We start from the raw sequence: 22,314 nt of genomic DNA on the forward strand, positions 1-22,314 counted from the left end.
AAAAATGTTTAAGTCAGTAATCAATTTTTGCTACAACAGCTCGGTTCCCAGAAAATTCAGCATAGCAAATAATTTTATATAAATCATATTTCTCTTTAAGAAAAATAATCCTGGTAATAATACTGACTGAGTAATCCACAGAATAATCCTGACAGAGGCCAATCCATTTTTTAAAATTAGTCAATAACAGTTATGAAAAGAAATGATCATACATTTCCTTAATCTTTATAATAACATAGCAAAATTACACAACAAATACAAATTTTAAAAATCAAAGGGTTACTTAAATGACTATATTTTATCGTTAAGGAAACAGAGAAAGTAAGACTTATCCAGGATCATCCAGGATGTCAGCTGCTAAATCCTAACAGCCAAATTCTCTATATGACATGCAATGTTCCTTCAATTATGCCACACAATTTCCCTTTTAAAAGTTCCATGGTACAGATGTCAGCTTATCATCATGCAAGGGGACCAGGATATATTTTTAGATTACCAAAAAAAAACCCTGCTAAGGAACAATAACATCCTGTACCATAAGTCTGATATACCTAAAACTGATATAAGAACATTAAATATTCAACTGATTAGTCAGTTTACCTTCTTAGAATTTAGAAGAGCTTTACGGGGATAATTTGGACAGTCTAAACCTTTTTTAAAAAACTAACCAGGATGGACTTCCCTGGTGGTGCAGTGGTTAAGAATCTGCCTGCCAATGCAGGGGACACGGGTTCGACCCCTGGTCTGGGAAGATCCCACATGCTGCAGAGCAACTAAGCCCGTGCGCCGCAATACTCTGAGCCTGTGCTCTAGAGCCTGCAAGTCACAACTATTGAGCTTGCATGCCACAACTACTGAAGCCTGTGCGCCACAACAATGTCTCCGCAACAAGAGAAGCCACCGCAATGAGAAGCCCGTGCACCACAATGAAGAGTAGCCCCCGCTGGCCACAACTAGAGAAAGGCCGCGTGCAGCAAGAAAGACCCAATGCAGCCGAAAATAAATAAATAAATTTTTTTAAAAAACAAAACTAACCAGGATGGTATATGCAGATGCCACCTTTATTCTTCATAAATCTCTCTAGAGTAAGCTGAGGCACTCAAACATCATTTTACTGATCACTCTACTCAAACAATACCTATTTAATAGTTATTACACTATCTTAATATTTAGCAGTAAAAATTAGGTTTTAAGTTTCCTCTTTCTTAGCCCTCTCACATGCAATCTTAGAATAACAAAGAATCACTAGAGAGTTTAGTGGGTGCTATTTACAGGAAGGGGATAAAATTTTACATTTGTGTACTTGTTTGCTTTAACAATGACAAAAGGGCTTCCCCGGTGGCACAGTGGTTGAGAGTCCGCCTGCCGATGCAGGGGACACGGGTTCGCGCCCCAGTCCAGGAAGATCCCACATGCCACGGAGCGGCTGGGCCCGTAAGCCATGGCTGCTGAGCCTGCGCGTCTGGAGCCTGTGCTCCGCAACGAGAGAGGCCACAACAGTGAGAGGCCCGCGTACCGCAAAAACAATGACAAAAGATATTGTTTGCATGCAAGGTTTGAGCTTTTCCCAGCCTTCAATTTAAAAAAAAATTGAAATAACATTTGATGATGGGGAACATTCTCCTACTCTTCCTAAGACTTCTCTGAATCACTGAGCTCTAAGGATTATGCAGTAAAAACCCCTATGGACTAGGGGAACAGAAATAACCAAGAATAAGCAAAAACAAAATGCTATTCTGTAAACACGTTCACTGAAGATGACAGGAAGTTACATACTTGTAAATAATTGCTTTCCTTAGAAGATTCTTTAAAATATTTACTGAGTAGGGTTTTTTCATAAATAGCCCACTACCATTAGTGATTTTTCACAAATATACTTAATGCTAACTATATTAGCAAATTTATACTATCAATTCCAAATTTGGACACCTTTCATCTAAAGCTATACAAAACACGTTAAAAAACAATAATGAGAACAAATAGCAAAACACGCTAGAAAAGTTTTGTAAAAGCTATTATTAGTACACTTCAATTTCAGAATCCAAATCTTGACATAAACAGATCCTACACATAATCAGGGTTGTAGACCTCACCAGAATTGCTCAGCACTATACTAAGTAACAGCCCTTATATTGTTATTTTATTCCTTAGTTACTTATTATCAAGAAGGATAAAAATAATCAAAGTAAATATTTAGATGCTGCTAAATTTAGTGGCATAGACTAAGCCACACAAATTCGGGAGGGGGGCATATATGGAAAACTCTGGAGGTTTCATAGTAGAGGTTAGAGAGATTTTCAATCTTTAAAAGAATGACTAGAAATCTGTTAGGCAGAAGGAAATTACTCCAGAAAAACCACCATCAAAAAAAAGAAAAAAGAGGCAGGCAATAGCAAGAGACAATGAACAGAAAAGGGCTCATTAGGGTAGAAAGGAACAACTAAAGCAGAGGTAACAGAACCACAATAATTGAGGTATGATGAGTTATGAATCAAGCAAATTCAGCTGAGGAAATGAAAGTTTCTGTACGAAGTTAACATTAAAATAAGCCTGAGAGTAGAATGGTGGCAGTGTAAACTAGAGGAGGGGGATGCCAGTCCAGAGGCCAGGGAACTGAAGGAGACAACTGGACTACAAACACAAGTGAATGACTCTAAGGCTTCTAGACTGCACAACAAGGAAAATGGTGGCATCACTTCCAGAGGTGGGTGGCTAGGAGGAGAAACTAATTTATAGGGGAAATAATGAATCATTTTAGGCATTTTATGCCTAAAGTAATGCTGAGGTACCCAAGAAGAAAACGTGATATACAAAATGAGATTCATACTCAAATTTCTAGAATTGCCAAAGTTTAACACAGTAAATAGGAAAATAATATACTGAAGAACCAGTGAAGAGAGCAGGTCAGCTATTTCATGAGATGCTCTAATTAACTATAATGTCAATTTCCCACGTAATCTTCACAATGGAAGGAGCCATGGACTAGAAAGAAATCAAAGACCCAGATTCCAGGCCTAGCTCAGTAAATCATAGTGTATAGGTCAATCATAAAACTACTTGGGGGTTACCTTCCTTAAGGTGAGGACAGAGAAATGAGAAAGATTATCTAATTCTAATATTCTGTGATTTGACATACCTCAAAAAAGACTAAAGATCAGGGCCATTCACTCATACCTAAACAGAAAAAAATAACACATCTACACAGAACTATAAGACAGGTCCAAAAATGTTCTCAATTTAATCAGCATTTGCTCCCCTCATTTAAAAAAAGAAATGACTAACTATATTGTCAGGCTATACACAATAGCTGTTTGTAATAAATAAAAAACTTATTTACATCATTCTAATTTACAAAATACTCTTTAAATAATTGATTTTATTTAATCATCATAAAACCCCATAAAACAAATATTACCATCACCATTTTACTGATGAGGAAAAGGGTTCAGAAAGGTTAAGAGCACTGCCCAAAGTCATGCAGTTAGTAAGTGAAGAGCCAGAGCTCAAACTCAGGTAAAATTCCTAATTCATGGCCCTCTCTATAAGGTTGTCAGAATTTTCAAATTAAAATGTATGATATCTCTAAAGAAAAAATAGTAAATAAAAACTAAAAACAAAAAGAATGGAGCATAAGGAAATACAGTGAGCAGCAAGTATTAAAATGCTGATGCAAAAAGCAAAAAGAGGTAGGCAAATATTTTTCTTTTTCAGCAAATGGAAAGCAAAAAGGTAGGAATAAAAGATACAATTAAGAAGCAAGAGTTTGGAACTATGAAAAAAATTAAAAAATTAAGATGCCACCTGAAAACATTTATGAAGCCAAGACACACACATCATGCTATTCTTCTTACCTTTTCAGTTGCTGAAACAGATGGCTTTGATACAAAACCCAACCTGTCCTTCACAGATAACTTAGTTACATTCTAAAAAAATTAAAACGGACATATTCAGTGTTTCCCCAAACATATATAAGTCTGTAGGGATTTTGAACATTCTGATTTTACTAACATATACTGACTCTGTAAGTATACTGATGTTAATAACAAAACCTTGGGCCTTCCGCAAAGACAGAGACAGAAAGAAAATGTCTGGAAAAACAAACAGTATACAGTATTACTCAATCATGGAAAATTATGATGTAAAATAAGAGGTTTGAACCAGGTGGTTGCTAAAGTCCCCTCCAGTGATACAGAACCATACATTCTTAGAATCCTACGTTGACAAGTAGAAAGTTTGTACATTCTAAATATTAGATCTGAGTAGTTAAAATACGTGCCTGCTTTGTGAGCTTAAAACAAACGCCATTCTTTCCTAAAGTATGTTTGTTTTATAGCCAAATACACTGTATTTGGTGATGATTTGGGATAGCAGGATTGGAGGGGTTTTTTTTTAGTACCTAATAATTTACTAATTTACATTCTGCATGTTTTTATAAAATCTCAGTATCTTACTCTTCAGGAATTATCTACAAAGACTTATTTTAACAAGGTGGCATCCATTAGCTAAGTAGGATACGACATCCTATTTCACACAGCACATATTGAAACATAAGAGACTGAGGGTGCAGAAACAAGAAAGTGCCACTCAAGTGTGGAAGGGAGGGAAGGGAATGGCATATGGAGAAGAGAATTTGAGAGTCAGGAATAAGTGATGCAAAGTTCTGAGAGAGCTGCATAAGTAACTTCAAGGTTTAAGCCTTCCCTTTCCAAAAGCTTTCAGTTCAGTCTACTGCATAATTATCTCTGGAACAACATTCTAGTTAAGTAAAAGATGATGGGAAAAATAAGATTTAATGTACTAAAACTTTACATTTTAGACAGTTTTGCTGGAAAATGTCTCCTCTACAAAGTGAAAAAGTATTTATTCTCATAAATAAGTATTAGCTACAGGAAAGAATTTAAGATTCAAATACTATAGGAAAAGTAGACTATGAAAACATTATGGTAATGGTAAAAAAAAAATTTTACAAGTGGTGTTCAAATACGAATAGACCATCATATTTCTGCGTAAAACGTATATATAATACATATATATATAGACACACACTCAATTAATTATAATTCAAATCACCAAGGGAAACTAATTGACTGAGAACCTATTACATGACAGGCACAGTAAGACTTTTCATTTACCTGAGGAAGTTCTGAACTGGCACTCTGGGCTTCTGCTGGTTCAACAGTACTTGAAGGTACCGGACCCAACCGCTCTTTGACTGACTGCTTCACAACAGGCAAAATGGGCTGCTGGACTAAAGGCTGCATTACCTCAGAACAAGAAAAACATGTTAAACAAGTTGATTAGTTCATGAGCATGGAAGGTAACCTTTGTTATTTTGTTACTAAGTTGCCCCTGCAGAGAAAGTTTTAAAAGTGCAGCTTATAATCAAAACCTAACCACCTCCCAAATTCCTTCATGCATGTATACAGATGCATAAAATATTTATAAAGTAGAGGAAAAAATCAAAATCTGACCTTCACTATCTTCTGTCTTTTTTTAGTTAACAGAAGAAAGATAAACAGAAAAACAAACTGCTGTAGTACACCTCTGCAAACAATTAAACTTTACATATTCATTGGCTCACTGATTGAAAGAGAGAAAAAGAGAGGGAAGGAAGGATTTCCAATATGAACCCACAGTCTGAGTTTCTAGAATACACACAGCTACCATGTACTGGAGTATCTCCCATGTAACAGGGACTGTTCTATAGGCTTTACACATATCATCTTATAATTATCTAAACTAGGGATTAATGTCATAATAAAATGAGAGAACAGGTTAGAGAAGTTGCTTTTAAAAAACACTGTGCCAAGGGCTTCCCTGGTGGCGCGGTGGTTGAGAGTCCGCCTGCCGATGCAGGGGACACGGGTTCATGCCCTGGTCCGGGAAGATCCCACATGCCGCAGAGCGGCTGGGCCCGTGAGCCATGGCCGCTGAGCCTGCGCGTCTGGAGCCTGTGCTCCGCAGCGGGAGAGGCCACAACAGTGAGAGGGCTGCGTACCACAAAAAAACAAAAACAAAAAAACAAAAAAAACCCACTGTGCCAAGAGCGCTCCAAGAAAAGCATTTAATTTCACACAAATTTCTCTCTTACTTTTGGAGAAGTAGTTTGTAACTGCTGGGTGCTTCCTTCTCTGTGCCAATAAACCTTAATAAAGCGATTATTTAGCACTGCTTCTGTACTTGATATTGCTTTCTTTGCTTCTTCGTATGTTGCAAATTGGATAAGGGCACCTTCAGGATCACCATTATAGGCAACCTAGGATTTAAAATATTAAGCACAGTGAATTTGCAAATGAATCTATTGCTTTATACAGTAAAATTCCCCAAGAAATGATATATTGGTCCTCCAAGTAAGAGTCTATCTTTACACTTCCTTATATCTAGATTATTACCAAAGCCTACTTTCACTCCAGAAGAAATGGTAACTGAGGACCGTTCAGAGTGGAATCAGAGCCTCCTCTATATAACACTTAGTAGAGAATGCTCACTGCACAAATGTTAAATACAAGCATTAGAATGTTTCACTTTTTACCCCCAATATTAAGGCTATGAGAAATAATCCTTATGTCACTGAGTGACATGACTTAGATCCCCAGAGTCAGAAAAAGTCAGCAAACTACTTTGAAAGGAGTGATCTCTAATTGAAAATCACAGAAAAATCCATCTGTAAAATTTTCCAAATTGGTAACCCTCACAAAAATATTTCCAAGAGTGTAAGAAAATTTAAGGTGGGCAGGGGGAGTAAGATCTACAAAACAATAGCAACAATCACATTTTACACATAAGGAAACTAAGATTCAAAGAGTACGTGATTCTGTAGATCCATACAACGAGTAAGTAGTAGATCCAGGGCTTTTTAGTGTTCAATTTCCTGTTCTTTCAATAATACCAGTACTTTCAAAAGTATGTTATATAAACTACTGGTGATGCAAAGCAATACAAAATAGGGATTAAGCACACAGACCCTGAACCAAGCAACCTCGCTCCAGATAACAATACCCACTCAGTAGTTAAGAATTAAATAGTAATTCATGTAAAACAGAGGGGGGGGGCAGTTATATTAGGATAAAGCTAAAGGGTTTCTTTAAACTAACTTTCAAATATATGTATTTTATAAATAATGCAGGTAGTATACAGATACAGCAGTAGGACCTGTACAGAGATAAGATACCAATCTCACCAGTAACTGAGGAAATACAAGTTGAAACTATAGTGAGATACCATGTTTTAACCCTCAGCTTTAAACTTCTTTAAATTTAATGTAGTTAACTGTGTAAGGAAAAGAACTTTTTAAAGTCTAGATCTAAACGTGGTAGATAAATCGAATTGCCATAAAAAGATATTTAGAGATATTCAAGATGCAGTAAATAACTACAGGGTAATATGTATACTAGAGACCCACATACTTTTAAATATGTACATATTTTTAAGTTTGCATACTGATTTATAGGTAGATACATACAGAAATACAAAACAAAAAATCCAAAATAACACATGGTAAATTGTTACCAATAAAGTAATAATATTATGGGTATATATGAGAAGAATGGAAGAGACAGAGAGCTGAACACATTTTCTTTAAATTCTATGTAAATCTCTACTGCCCCACCCTTTTTTGTTGAACTTTCTTTTCATTTTAGGGATTGACTGACTGACTGATTTGGCTGCGTTGGGTTTTCGTTGCTGCCTGAGGGCTTTCTCTAGCTGCAGCGAGCGGGGGCTACTCTTCGTTGCAGTGCGCAGGCTTCTCATTGCGGTGGCTTCTCTTGTTGCGGAGCACGGGCTCTAGGCACGCGGGCTCAATAGTTGTGGCTCGTGGGCTCTAGAGTGCAGGCTCAGTAGTTGTGGCGCAGGGGCTTAGTTGCTCCGCAGCATGTGGGATCTTCCTGGACCAGGGATCAAACCCGTGTCCCCTGCATTGGCAGGTGGATTCTTAACCACTGCACCACCAGGGAAGTCCCTCATCTATTACTTTTATAATATTATTTTTTAAATGGAAAGAAAACAAATTTTTCCAAATATCAACTTAAGCTGTACTCTCTAACATTTATTCTTATCCAATTATGGGAAATAATTTAGTTCAAAAGAATGCTGCACAAACTGGAGAAGAAGCCCAACATTATTTGAACTTTCAACACATTACATAATGTAAACTCAATACTAAATAACCTCACAAGTAACATATACCTAAGCCAAGGTCTAATTTTAGGGGAAATCAAATACAAATTACACTGATATTTATCTTAAAAGATGTTCAAAAGTGGAAGAGAAAAAAATAAATGTTTAAACTGATTATGGATTACCTGGTATATGGGCCCCCAAAGTATCTATTAAATGTGTCCCACCATAGGGGCAGCAAAAATAAATCTGACTGAAGCATTCTGCTAATGTGAAACTAAGGAAATGAAAACTACTTTAAGATTAGATTTTACCACTGTGGTTATTTAACTTTGCTGTAATTTTATGATAATCTCTATTAGGTAAAAAGTGTATAATAAGATCAATCAAGTCTCCTGCCTTTTGAAAGTAAATAGGTTATTCAAAATCACACACTTTCCTAAAATAAAAAGTTTCACTTCATATCCAATTTTCTAAACTTAGAATAATACCAAAGTTTCCATAATATTTTCTTATAAAACTATTTTTCTTACTATATTAAGATTCCCTCTCTAGATAATTAAGCAGAGACAATAGAATTACTTCAAGGCTCTTACCTGTAAGTTAACCAAGGTTCCAAATCGACTAAAATGCTCATTAAGTTTGCTGATATTATTTAATTCTGGAGGAACTTTTCTAAGTTCAAGTTTGGTATTTTCATTTCCAAACTGAACCTTTTTCTGGAAGCCTGGGCTGTTTGTTCTATTAAAATTTGGCCTGTAACAAAAATCAAGTTAATTGATACATTCATTTATAAATCCTGATCCCTATCAAGTACAAAGGAATAAAGTTTTGCAACTTAAGTTCAATTTTTTTTTTCAAAATTGAAATTGCTAGTTGATAAAGGGAATTTTTTTTTTCCTCAAAAAATGAAGTTTCCAAATGAGTAGTGTTCATTATCTTTTATGGAAGCCAAATGAGAAGGTTTCTTCCTCATCATTTGTTCCTTTCCACTTCTATTCCACTCCTACTTAAAATTCTTAGCAGAAAAGTTCTTAGCACCCTCTTTCAGTCAATTTGCCTATATAACCTTTGCCATTTCTGCAAAGGCTAACTTATTGAGATATTTCCTACTTCAAAACATTGATTAAAAGCAAGAAATGACTGTCTCGACCTCCTTCCAATTAAAAAAAAAAGTCAGAATTGTAGACCATACGTTTGACACTTGAAGAAAGGGGGTCAAAACTGTGGCCCAGGGAGGTTACATTGCTTGCCCTAAATCACAGAATTAGAGGCAGAAACAGAACTAGAAATTATCCATTATTAAACATATGTTAAAGCTCTAAAAGTGTGATCCCAGTCTTTCCTCAAACATGCAAATTTGTAAATGAATCATCAAACACACAGCCTCCCCCTACCCCCACAAAGGCTGCTTTCTAACTCCTAACAGGAACTGCCCACATGTAAAGCCTCCTCTCATACCTAACCCTTCCTTCCTTCCCTAAGAGTAGGGTCATGACTATCCTTTAAACAGCTAGTATTCAACAACATTGCTAAGTTAAGGGGTGGGTTGTTGTTGTTTTTGTGAAGGTAGGGGGAGGTACAAATCATGTGCTCAACCACCACATCATTTCTATAAGAAAGTACCTTCCAAGTACCAGACAACTAACTTACATATTTTTAGAAAACAAATACTATACACTTTAGTTGGGGACTGCCTACAGAATAAATTTTATTTTGAAAGAGACCACTATACTGTCACAATAATACTGCAACGATCCTAAAGATCACTGCATAATAAAATTCCTCAATTTCCCCCGCCAGCTTACTTATCAAACCAAGTCTTCTTTGTAGGAACTCCAGGCTCCCCAGAACCAATGGTTCTTTTTCTTGACTCTGAATCCACTACTATCCTCATACTGCTTTTATTAGGAGGCTTTTCTGTTTGAAACAAAAGAAAAGAAAGCATAGATTAATATTTTCTGTTAATCGTAGCCACCTCCTTAAATCTGCATTAAAAACAAAGTTCTGGATTTTTGTCCAAATATACATTTTAGAAGAAATAGAAATATATGTACATCTAAATACAGTCATCTAAAGGATTTTAACTTATTTTGAATTCCTTTCACACTTAACTGAACAATAATCAGTAATTCTCATATGTCAAATTAATAATAAAAAAATCATCTTGGGGCTGAGTTTATAGTTTTGAAATTAAATGCACAATCTACAAGATTTAAAATTTAACACTAGTCTAGTAACCCTAAGACTCAATAACTTGGAGTTGTGACTGAAATGAGTTGCTTATTTAAACATCAGCATATTAACAAAATAAAATCATGTTAAATTAAAAAAGGTAAATATTCAACATTGAAATGCAGTGCAAAAGAGCTGTAAATATGTGCTACTTTCAACATTTTACATACACTTAGATGGAGTTTGACAAACACAAAACTACATTTAACCTGTTATTCCCAAATGACGCCAAAGTTTAAAACATGCTAACATTGGTCCACACGGAAAAAATATATTTTAAAACTCCTTTCTTAAAAGATGGATAAATTGGTTATATAACTCCTATTCTGAGTATTTCTAAACATATAACTAACCAAAAGAACTTAGGATCTGTTTCAGCACAGTCTCTCTTATGGCTACCACTATAATCTCCACGCAGGAGATTCTCCTACCAAATCTGTTCTTCCTCTCAATGAATGATATTATCATCTGCCCAATTATCCAAAACAGAAACCTGGTGTCTTTCATTTCACCTTCTCCATTACCCCCATTCTAAGTCCCCAAATTCAATAAATTAAAGGTGTTGTCAACTCTTTCCACTAAACTTAAATCTCTTACTTCCCACTGTTACTACCCTAGTCTAGCTACTTATCATCTCTTTTCTAGAATTTTTCAAACGCCTTTAATTGGCCTCCTATCTCCCCGCCCCCATATCCCTTACTCCCTCTGTTCCTAATCAAAAAGATTTTCCAGTTTCACAAAAGTAGCACAGGATATATGTGCTTTATTGACCCCCTTTTTCTGGCTAACTCTGACTTATCCCACATCTCTACAGCAGATCAGGTGGAAACATCCAGTATCTGGCACTGCTGGCATTCACAGTGCAAGTTGTAGTTTCTTTGCCAAGTGGTATCTTCACAGAACCAGTTCTGCAACAGAATTTCTGGCCTTATCCCTGCCTCCCAAACATGTTCACTAGCCGTTTTAAAGAGTCTTTGAGCTATCCAATATCCTTTTGTACTTTAATATGTTCTTTATCTGAAGGTTCACCAAGAAAGGCAGTGATGTGTTTGCTCCAACTCATCTGTATTCCCTCACTCATATTCTCTTTCACTGTTATTTATTTATTTATTTATTTTTCACTGTTATTTATTTAAAAGGAGTGCTAAACACACAGAAGCAAGTTCCTCTTGATATACAATTAGTAAATGTGTCTATTAGCTGTATTTACTGCGTTTTCCCCTGATATCTTTTTAATAAATTGTTTTTCTGCTTAGCGTTTTCAGCACTGGTTTTGTTGATGGCAAATGAAAAACCACTTAGCCCTTCTTCCTACCTATCTATATCCAGTCAAGGGAGTGTCTATCAAGTTCTCCACTGCCTTAGAAATCTAGAAAGTACAATTATCACTTTTTTGATTCCAAGGCATTAAAAGGCCTAAAGTTTTTTCATTTGTTTAATAACAATAATTTCCTATAAAGTTGAAAGTATGAAGCATAAAAATATAGTTATCACATAACAGTCTGTGACAAATGTAAATGAGGCCATCTATAGGCTATTAGAAATGTATAATAATTATATAATGAACAATATTATAAACTTTTAATTATGTATATGTCCCAATCCAGGCCAGTAAATTTCAAACCAAATGGGCAATAGATGAGAACATTTTGAGGGGAGGAGGGATGAAAAAAGATAAGGCAACAAAAGTATAGGTCATCCTCAATTTAAATGGTTTGCTAAATCAGTTGTCTGGTACATAAAAACAATGTTATTAATGGAAAATATATTCCTAAACCAGCTTACAGAAATAGTACATGATGTACCTAAAGAAATTTAAAAAGTAATAAAATAATCATTATGTATCATGAGTCTCTAAGAAAAGGCATTCAAATTTCTAAGTAGGCATACCAGACATTTATATCTCAATAGAGCCATTTCCTATAACTTGTAACTACATGCATGTGGAGCTGAAATTACCATAATTCCAACTTCTATATGGTAAGATTTATGTGCAAGGGGTTTGATCCTTCTGTCTTCTCTCAATCACCAGCAAAAAACTGTCCTAGATTTGGGATGGGTCTAATAAATGTTGATCTATAGTGGCATACATTTATGCCACTCCAAAGCAGCAAGGTAAGAAAGAGATGATTTGATGTCAGAGGTTCCAGCAAGAGCAAGGAATACTGGTATAATGAAAAGAAAATGAGTGCTAAGTAGTGACCCAAAGAAGGAAGGGGTTTTCTCTGAACTAGTCAGGTAGGAGACACTCAAGGGATGAGTAAATACCATGAACAGCCATAATCTTAAGTGGCTACTTTTCAATTACAAACAATCTTATTTCCCTTACATAAAAATTGTTAAGAAACCTTTTTTCTATTGCTGTTATTATTAATGAAAGTCATTAGAATGCCTCAAGGAGACTTTAAAAGGTGTGGGAGAAAAAAAAAAAAAAAAAAAAAAAAGGTGTGGGAGGAAAGGGACATCCACATGAAATGTTGTCCTGTGATCTCACAGGATAAAACGTTCCTCAGTCCTCCACCACAGAAAGTTCTCTGAACACTCAAAGTAGATGCTCAGAATCTGACAGTTTCTAATGAACAAACAAAAAAAGTGCAAAGTGTAAGTAAACACAAGTTTACTAAACCACATTAGGTACAGACTGTTACTTATTTAAACAAGTTGGACTTTTATTCACAACTGACAATGCATGACTTTTTTTTTTTTTTTTACTAGAAATAAAAGATGGCAAGGAAAGATTGGAAAGAAAATGAGATTTAAAAGTTAGTTGAAGTAGTTAGGAAAAAAGATATATTTTTATTGGCCTGTATAATATTTTCTATAATGTCTCACAACATTGCTCCATCTTTCAAATTAATGTGAACTCTCCCTCCTTTGAACCTTTGTATCAGTTTGCACCTCTGTATAGCACTTTTCCTGTCCTGGCTTGTGGACCAGTCTAAATTCTATCTTCTTCTCCCATTTAGAAATTATACCAAAAAGTCTGTCTCCTCTAAGAAAAATTTAAAAGCTAACAAGTCACTTTCTAAAATATAATTCTTTATGCTTAAAGTATTATAAGCAAACCAGTATCAAATTCTAACATGTCAAAAGCAAACAAAACTAAAATATGTATCAAGCATTAAATTTGTACAGCTAATTTCATGATCTAAACTACAAAAGAATTTATCTTTAGGAATTAAAGCATTATTCTTAAAGAGTTTAAATGAACCAATTAAGACTGCAAATGATAGCATATACCCCCAAAAAGCTAGAAAATAAGGACTTTGGGGAAATTCCTTTCCCCTTGGATGACAGAATAAAATGTCACCAACGGGCTTCCCTGGTGGCGCAGTGGTTGGGAGTCCGCCTGCCGATGCAGGGGACGCGGGTTCGTGCCCCGGTCTGGGAGGATCCCGCATGCCGCGGAGCGGCTGGGCCCGGGAGCCATGGCCGCTGAGCCTGCGCGTCTGGAGCCTGTCCTCCGCGACGGGAGAGGCCACAACAGTGAGAGGCCCGCGTAACGCATAAAAAAAAAAAAAAAAAAAAAAAAAAAAAAAATGTCACCAACACCACAAATAGGGTACCACACATTACCTTTTCTCTCATGTGAGACCAAAGGATCCAAGGAACAAACATAAGCATCATCCCTTACTCAACTCCAATAAACACAGGACTGACTGTTCTTTTCAAATGCTTTGCCACTCTTGATATTATGAAAATGATAAGAAGAAAAGATTCATCATAGTACCTCTGGGTGGCAAATCCATATCCCCTGATGTTAGTCCTATCAAGTTAGGCCTTTGCGCATGCACTCTGTGTCGATACATTGGTCTGGAAGTGTTTGTTATGCTTGGGGCTTCAGGATTGTAACCATCTGTGTCATATGTATCTGGTAATACAAAAACTGCAATTAAAAAACAATTATAAAACTCCTCTTGGTAATTTTTTTTATACTGATAATAGAAAAAGTCAACTACGTAACATATTACTAATTCATAACTAACGTGCATATGTATTTTTAAAAAGTCTTATAAAAATTAAATGTTATTAAAAACTTAGTTTTTTAAAAAGTGTAACTGAGAACTTATATTTAATGTGCATTCACCATGTCTACATTTTATTCCATATAATTTTAGTAAGAAAAACAGACTTGATAGAGCAATTCACTCTCTAGACATTTTTTAATTCCTCACCTAAAACTCTTCACTAAACTATACTACATTATCAATACAGAGAGGGCCAAAACCGCACCTGCAGTAAAAAGAGAGGGTGGAGCAGGAGGAGGCTGGTGATGGATGCCAGTTGTTACCACAGTAGGAACAGAGCTGGTCGCAGAGTTTGGGGGAGCATCCATGCCAGATGGTTGCAAAGGAGGAAGTGGAGGTGGTGGTCCTGTCAAAACCAAAGAATAAGAAATATCATCTGAAAGCAAACAAATAAAATAAGTTATTGTATATCCAAACGTGATATTCTCCTTTAGCAAATTATAATATCTACAAACACCAAGCTCTTACAACTATATGAGTTTTTCAAGGTAAAATATTCATTTAATGTATTCCAAAACAGGTTTGTCTTAAGCTATAAAGGACTACAGATAGCTGGGATTCATCAGTAACATGCATAATTCAGGGCCACCCTAAACCACAGTAAACCATAGGTTTGGCACAGCCTGAAAAATAAGGAGTATATTCCAGATGGAAGCATCTTACTCTTAGTTCCTAACAGGCATCTATAGGATTACTTTAGATACTTTTAACAAAATCAAGCATTAAACTATCAACTTTTATAAAAGACTATGAATGGATAGATAATAAGTATAGGCAAACATATTTACTTACCTGTGACAGGTGGTAGACTGGGTGGTAATGGGCCTGGCGGTGGCACTGGGGGTCTCAGATTCACAGGTGGGGGTGTAAGAATTGGTGGTGGTGGAGGGAGTCCAGGAGGAGGTGGTCCTTCAACAACAGGAGGCTGTGCTGGGAAAGGCAGCATACCAGGAAGATTGACATCTTCTACAACTACCGGGTCACTTCCATGATCAAAAGGGCACATGTCTCCTCTCATACAGAAACCCTTTTCTGTGAGGAAGAACAATTAGAAAGAAATATGAAAACTGCTGGACATATACATTTTCTCTAAGTTAAAAAAAGTGGAGATATTTAAAAATAGGAATATTTTTAATATTGGGCAAATATAAGTAACCATATCACAAGAGCTACCTACTCATTTCCAGTAATATAAAATATATATTAAGTGAAAATATAGCTAACATACCCACTAAAAAATATATTACCAAATTAAAATGAGTAAACCCAGCTAGCAACATGATACAGCTTTAATACAGTTTACAAAACTTTTACAGTAAAATCTTAGAGTCTTCAATTCATTTATAAAATGCTTATATAGGTGATATTCACATTTCTAGGTTTTACTTACATGCTAATAACCACTGATTTCTAAAGAAGTCAGTTTTGTCAAGAATGTTTCAGTAGCCAATTCCCTGGTAGGTAACTCAGTAGATATTACTCTTGTTTGGCAAATTCCAAAAATATGTTAAGACTTGGTGCAAATAAACAGTATCTTTAAATTAATATTCAATAGTCAGTGGTGACTAATGAAGACTTCAGTAATATACTGAGGAATTCATGAAGTAATTAAAACTAATTTCCCACTATTTCCAATAGGTTAATAAGTCTTTGAGTGTGTATAACCTAAATTTACAGAAGTTACTCAGCTGGAAATATTAATTCGATACCTCATGAAATAGTTGACAGGCTTACCATCATAGTCTCTACACCGTTTCTTTGGCATTGGTGGTCTTACATACGAGTTATGGTCCACTTGGTCTTCATGAAATTCAGACCAACTTTCGGTAGTATTATTACCATGATGAGTAGGAGCAATTACTGTAATAGTGCTGCTCAAAGTAGGTACAGGGTAGTGGCCAGATGAAATATTAGGTACCGAAGAGACTGGAGTATAATTGTTTTCTAATGCATCTGCTCTATCCAGGTCATATTTAGGTTTTACCAGATCCCTTTCTGCAACAAAATATAAATGACTTATAAAACTACACTCTATTAAACAAAAAAACAAAAAACACACATGTCCCCAAAGCTAAGAAATAGATATTAGGTTCGCCAAAAGGTTCGTTTGGGTTTTTCCATAAGACGTTATGGAAAAACCCAAATGAACTTTTTGGCCAACCCAATATTTTTGCTAAACATAGAGAAAAAGTTCAAATTTTACACAATCCTCCTTTTAAAAACTATTCAATGTATATACAATGTTCCAAGATAAGCAATTTCTTTTCAATATGACCTAAACTAAAAAATCACACATAAACTTGCTGTACTTAATGAGATTTTTCTTTGAGCTTTACTTAGCAGAGAATTTTAAAATTTTCTTCATTGCAATCTTAGTATGCATAACTTTAGCCAACAAAATAAAATATACAAGTATGGTTATTTTTTCTGTGGTGAATATTTAGTTGTCATCCATTCAAAGATCCTAGCATGGCTTTATACACTGAACACTATTTGTTGAAGATGAGAATGGATGTGTAAAGAGGAAGAAAAAGGAGTACATAATAAACACAAAGAAATTAACTGGGCCAAGAAAAGAAAATTTACCAAGGAAAGAGAAAAGACATTAAGGAGATCAGTTAAGTGAAGCAATGTGCAGAAAGGCCTAATACACCTAGATCACAGGGCGGGGAAAAACTCTAAGAGTAACAGAGAAATACAGGGCTTACACAAAAGCCATAAATATTATTTCCTAAAGACTACAAGTAACTATACAATAAAGTTCGCAAGGGTAGTAAAAATCTAAGTTGAGTAAAGGTGTTTTACTCTTAAGGTGTTTAGTTGTTCTACTGCCTGCAATATATCCCTTTCAATAATACACATTGAAAGAAAAATATGCATGTTGGAAATGAGACACTCCTGTAAACTCACATATCTGAAATGAAAATTTTTAACTGTTTTCATAGTTTTGAGGTCTGATATATGATAAACTGAACATACTTAAAATGTACAATTTAATGAATTTTGATCTATGTATACACCTGTGAAACCAAACATCACAATCAAAATAAGGTATATACTGTACATACTCATCACCCCCCAAAAGTATCCTTGTTCCCTTTTATGATCCATCCCTCCTTTACTTTATCCCAGGCAACCACTGAGTTGTTTTCTGTCATCATAGATTAGTCTGCATTTTCTAAAATTCTATGTCTGTGTGTGTGTCTCTCTCTCTCTCTCTCTCACACACACACACACACACTTTTTTGTGTGGCTTCTTTCAATCAGCATAATTATTTTGAGATTCATGCATTTTCCTACATGTATCAATAGTTCTTTCCTTTTTATCCATTCTATGGATATACCATAATTTGTTCATCCATTCACCTGTTGATGGACGTTTGGATTGTTTCTAGCTTTTGGCTATAACAAATGAAGCTGCCATGATCTGTGTATGTCTTTGTGTGGAAATACACTTTCATTTCTTTTAAGTAAACACCTAGGAGTGGAATGACTGACTGGATCATTTGGTAGGTATAGGCTTAACATTTTTAAGATACTGTTCAAGTGTTTTCCAAAGAGTTCCAATTTATCTCCATCCTCACCAACACTGGGTAAAGCAAGTCTTTTTAATTTCAATCACTCTGATGGGTGTACAGTGGTAATTCATTGTGGCTTTAATTTGTATAAAATAAAAATTTTTTAAGAAATTTTTAAAAAGCATTCACTTGGACCCACAAAATACACCAAAATAGAAAAAAATAAAGATAACATTGACAAAATTAAAACAAATTTTAAAACCCTCAAATACAGAATTTTTTTCACTATGAAAGTGCCAACTAAAATATACAGATATGTGGATTATTTACCCCTGCTTCGGGTCCTGCTTCTGCTTCTAGTCCTGCTTCTATCTCTATCCCTGTCACGAAGCCTCTCTTTACTCCAACTTCGACTCCGACTCCTGCTGTAACTGCGACTTCGCCCTCGTCTTCTATTGTACCGGTCTCTGTATGAATCTCTTCGAGGAGGGTTTCGATCATAATCTCTTTTGCGAGAACGATCATCTTTTTTCCTCTCATCACGACTTCTAAAGAAATATATGATCACTTTTATGAAAATATTTAAGTGGATACAGGAAAAACTCCAATTAAAGGCAAAAGTTCTATTTTATTCTTGTACCACCATGATTCTTTATCCCACCATCAGAATACAAACATAGGAAACTCAAAAAACTGAAAACCTGAACATGACCTGCTAAAGTACTCTAAAACCCCTAAGGAAAAAAAGAACTCTTTTGACGTCTTCATTTTATACACAAATGCATCTATACATTAAGGGATCTGTACATATGTCCTGTAGTATATATTGTCTTGTACACAGTCTCATACTTATAGGCATATAGTACATGCACTGCACTCTAAATGCTTTTGAAGCCTTAATGGGAAAAATAATGTATTTACTCTAAAGGGAAACTTTGGGCAAAAAAGGTCTCACATTAAGACTTCACTGGAATTTGCAGTTAGGAATAAAAATAATAACAATAACAAACATATGCTGAGCACTGTTCTAAATCTCACTTCCAGGACCAACAAATCTCACCTAGATATTCTTGGTAGAAAAGGAGTGAGTTATCACTTTCCTAGACCAATAAAAGAGTAGATATTACTTACCCCTATGTAAAAGAAAATCAAGTCTAAATATTCATATAAAATAAAAGCAATGTCTAAACATTGAACATGGTTCAAAGAATCAATCACCTATTTTCTCTGTATCGGGAGCTTGACTGAGGAGGACTGTGATTTAGCCTTCTAGAAAACTTCTTCTCTCGTTCTTCCTCTTTTGTGATCTGATACACAAAGAAAAATGTGTGCAAGTTTAACAACAGTTATTCCTTGCCATGTTACTGTTTCAATGACTTAACTGATATTAAAATATGAGCAATAGAGTCTTCTTGTGAAAGCATTAAACAAAATAAATTTGTCTTCTAAGTACAATCATTTAATTTAACAATAAAAGACAGGCTTGCTGAAAGTTAAAGTGAATGGTAAAGAAATTCATAAATGCTTATCTTAGATAACAGTAGCAAGAAAAACATTTTAAGCAAGTGTCCTTATTTTACACATCATTAATGGAAAGCCAATTTTATTCCTTCTTTCAAAAGTCCATTCAAGTTTTGGTTTCATGGATTTGATCTGGCACCAAACACATTAGGGACTAAAGGAGAATGCATTAGAATTAACCAAGTCATAGAAAAAGAAAACATTTGAGAAAAAAATACCTGTGAAAATAAACAAACAGTTCTCTAGTTTCTCACAGCAGTATGACAGCTATACATTGCTCTCTCCTACAATTCATATTATATAATTAATATAATGCAGCCCTGAAAAACATTCCCTTGATCAGTGCTACTTTCTCTAGACCAGCTTTCCATGCTGCCCAAAAAACTGGTTCCACAGGACATTAAGAGGTGTTATTAGAGAAAAAAGGATTCAGAGGATAAACAAATTCAGAAAATATTGAACATGAGCTTCTGTAAATATGATACGGCTCAAGATTTTGCATGTTTAATAAAAACCCTAAGATATTCTTATGCACATAGTCTACAGATAGCATAAATATGTCCCAGTTTATGCCAGCTGTTTCAGCATTCCTTTGGGTAAAAGCCTCTCACTGTCAAGTGTCTCACACTGGATGATAAATTAAATGGAAATCCTATCAACAGACCAAACTCTGAGAAATAATACTTAAAAGCCTTCTTTTAACAGTTTGCCTTTTTCTTTCTTGTAAGTACTTTTTTTGTTCTACTCTTCCTATCCATTTCAACCTTCCCCCCTGCAAAAACAAAACAAAACAAAAAACCCTCCTGATGCATTTTTTCCCTTCAGTTTGCTTCCATGCACTCTTGTAAATAAGTTAGGTTGACAGACTGTCACATTCCATGGTACCTGCCCAACTGCAAACTTTCACAACACCCACAGCATTTAAAGTCCAGACTGCCATCTGACATTTCGGTTCTGAAAGATGAGGGATAAATATCCTTCACAACTGCTCAAGACAACTGTGGTGAAATATTATTATATCAACAGATGTAAGACTAAGGCTTACTGCTTCTCAAACAAAGAGCCCATGATTTACTCAAGATTTCCATGAATTAAAATATAATTTGCAATTATCTGGAAAAAATTCTGGAACCAATCCAGACTTCCATCAATGGGTAAAATTTAAATAAATTATTGCATATCTCTATGTTGCATAAGCAGTTGCCAAGACAATATCCACTATCCCATTCTTCCTTACTAACAGACCCCCTATACCGTTAGGTACAAAACATGCAGTTATAAAATTATTTCTGGTCTTCCTCTGAAGACAGAAGTGATGGGGGTGTCTTATGTATATGTGCATGTAACTATATATATATATATATATATATATATATATATGTGTGTGCAAATATGTTCAGATATACAGAGACAAAAATACATTTGAGAATTATATAATACATATGTAAATACATATGTAAATTACAATACATATCATACATACATAAATATTATTATATAACACATATGTAAATATAATGAACATATATTACTTATATAATCTGGAAAAAAACAGAGTATCAGGTGAAAAAAAACCAAAGGCCACAACCACACCCACCACACAACAATGTCTCAACAATAATAGCAACTATCATTTACTGAGAACCTACTTTGCGCCACACACTCTGCCAAGTGCTTCACAGACCTTATTTTACTATTCCTCACAACAGCCCTATAATATTTCCATTTCACGGCTGAGTAAACTAAGGGTTGGAAAAGTAATAATTTCAAGGTCACAAAACGGTGGTAAAATTTTTTTTTAATTAATTTATTTTATTTATTTTTATCTTTGGCTGCATTGGGTCTTTGTTGCTGTGCACAGGCTTTTCTCTAGTTGCGGCGAGCAGGGGCTACTCTTCGTTGCAGTGCGCAGGCTTCTCACTGGCTGGCTTCTCTTGTTGCAAAGCACGGGCTTTAGGCGTGCGGGCTTCAGCAGTGTGGCACTCAGGCTCAAGTTGTGGCTCGTGGGCTCTAGAGCGCAGGCTCAGTAGTTGTGGCACACGGGCTTCATTGCTCTGCGGCATGTGGGATCCTCCCGGACCAGGGCTTGAACCAATGTCCCCTGCATTGGCAGGCGGACTCTCAACTACTGCGCCACCAGGGAAGCCCCAAACAGTGGTAAAAATTTAACCAAGATTTGTTTGACCTAAAACTAGGCTAACCATGGATATATTATATTAATAGCTTAATTGTCAACGATTATTTTTGTTAAAATTACAATCTTTAAACATCAAACTGAGGAAATTTGAACTATTATATGATTATTAAACAAGAGGGTAATCTTGTATGAAAGGTAAACACCTCTTAAAGTATGAAGTCATTTACATTGCCCTATGAAGGTCCTTTTATTTGACTACCTTAAAAATAGTCCCCTACAGGGCTTCCCTGGTGGCGCAGTGGTTAAGAATCTGCCTGCCAATGCAGGGGACACGGGTTCGAGCCCTGGTCTGGGAAGATCCCACATGCCGTGGAGCAACTAAGCCCGTGTGCCACAACTACTGAAGCATGGGCACCGCAATAAGAGAAGCCACTGCAATGAGAAGCCTGTGCACTGCAACGAAGAGCAGCCCCCGCTCACCACAACTAGAGAATGCCCGTGTGCGACAAGGAAGACCCAACACAGCCAAAAATAAATAATAAATAAATAAATCTATTAAAGAAAAAAAGTCCCCTACAAAATGCATGTAGGCAGAAGCAAACAGATCTACTGACAATCTAACTATTTTCATAGAACACAGATAATAAGAGTCCATACCTATAAATACTGTGCAGAGAAGAGTTAAAAGCACTCCTGAGACTTATCTTTAGAAAGACCTGCTGATAAGGTAAGCCCTTAGCTGGCATCTGCAAACAAC

At 35.6% G+C, this 22,314-nt stretch overlaps 1 protein-coding gene across 15 annotated transcripts in view; it reads right to left on the reverse strand.

Moving 5' to 3' along the window:
• Positions 1-22,314, reverse strand: part of RBM26 (RNA binding motif protein 26) — an 82,493-nt gene that overhangs the window by 31,811 nt on the left and 28,368 nt on the right. For 8 of the 15 annotated variants that reach the window (XM_032610808.1, XM_032610806.1, XM_032610803.1 and 5 more), the window contains exons 3-13: positions 19,118-19,206; positions 18,230-18,447; positions 16,116-16,376; positions 15,174-15,413; positions 14,587-14,757; positions 14,084-14,239; positions 9,927-10,038; positions 8,715-8,874; positions 6,092-6,256; positions 5,133-5,264; positions 3,852-3,923 (exon numbers count right to left, since the gene is read on the reverse strand). In XM_032610808.1, the coding sequence (XP_032466699.1) occupies positions 3,852-3,923; positions 5,133-5,264; positions 6,092-6,256; positions 8,715-8,874; positions 9,927-10,038; positions 14,084-14,239; positions 14,587-14,757; positions 15,174-15,413; positions 16,116-16,146 (1,239 nt within the window). In that variant the 5' untranslated portion in view covers positions 16,147-16,376; positions 18,230-18,447; positions 19,118-19,206. The remainder of the gene's footprint in view (positions 1-3,851; positions 3,924-5,132; positions 5,265-6,091; positions 6,257-8,714; positions 8,875-9,926; positions 10,039-14,083; positions 14,240-14,586; positions 14,758-15,173; positions 15,414-16,115; positions 16,377-18,229; positions 18,448-19,117; positions 19,207-22,314) is intronic. The other 7 variants (XM_032610809.1, XM_032610807.1, XM_032610810.1 and 4 more) reach the window with 5 other exon arrangements.

The sequence above is a fragment of the Phocoena sinus genome, chromosome 18 (genome assembly GCF_008692025.1).
Source record: "Phocoena sinus isolate mPhoSin1 chromosome 18, mPhoSin1.pri, whole genome shotgun sequence".
Classification (NCBI taxonomy): domain Eukaryota; kingdom Metazoa; phylum Chordata; class Mammalia; order Artiodactyla; family Phocoenidae; genus Phocoena; species Phocoena sinus.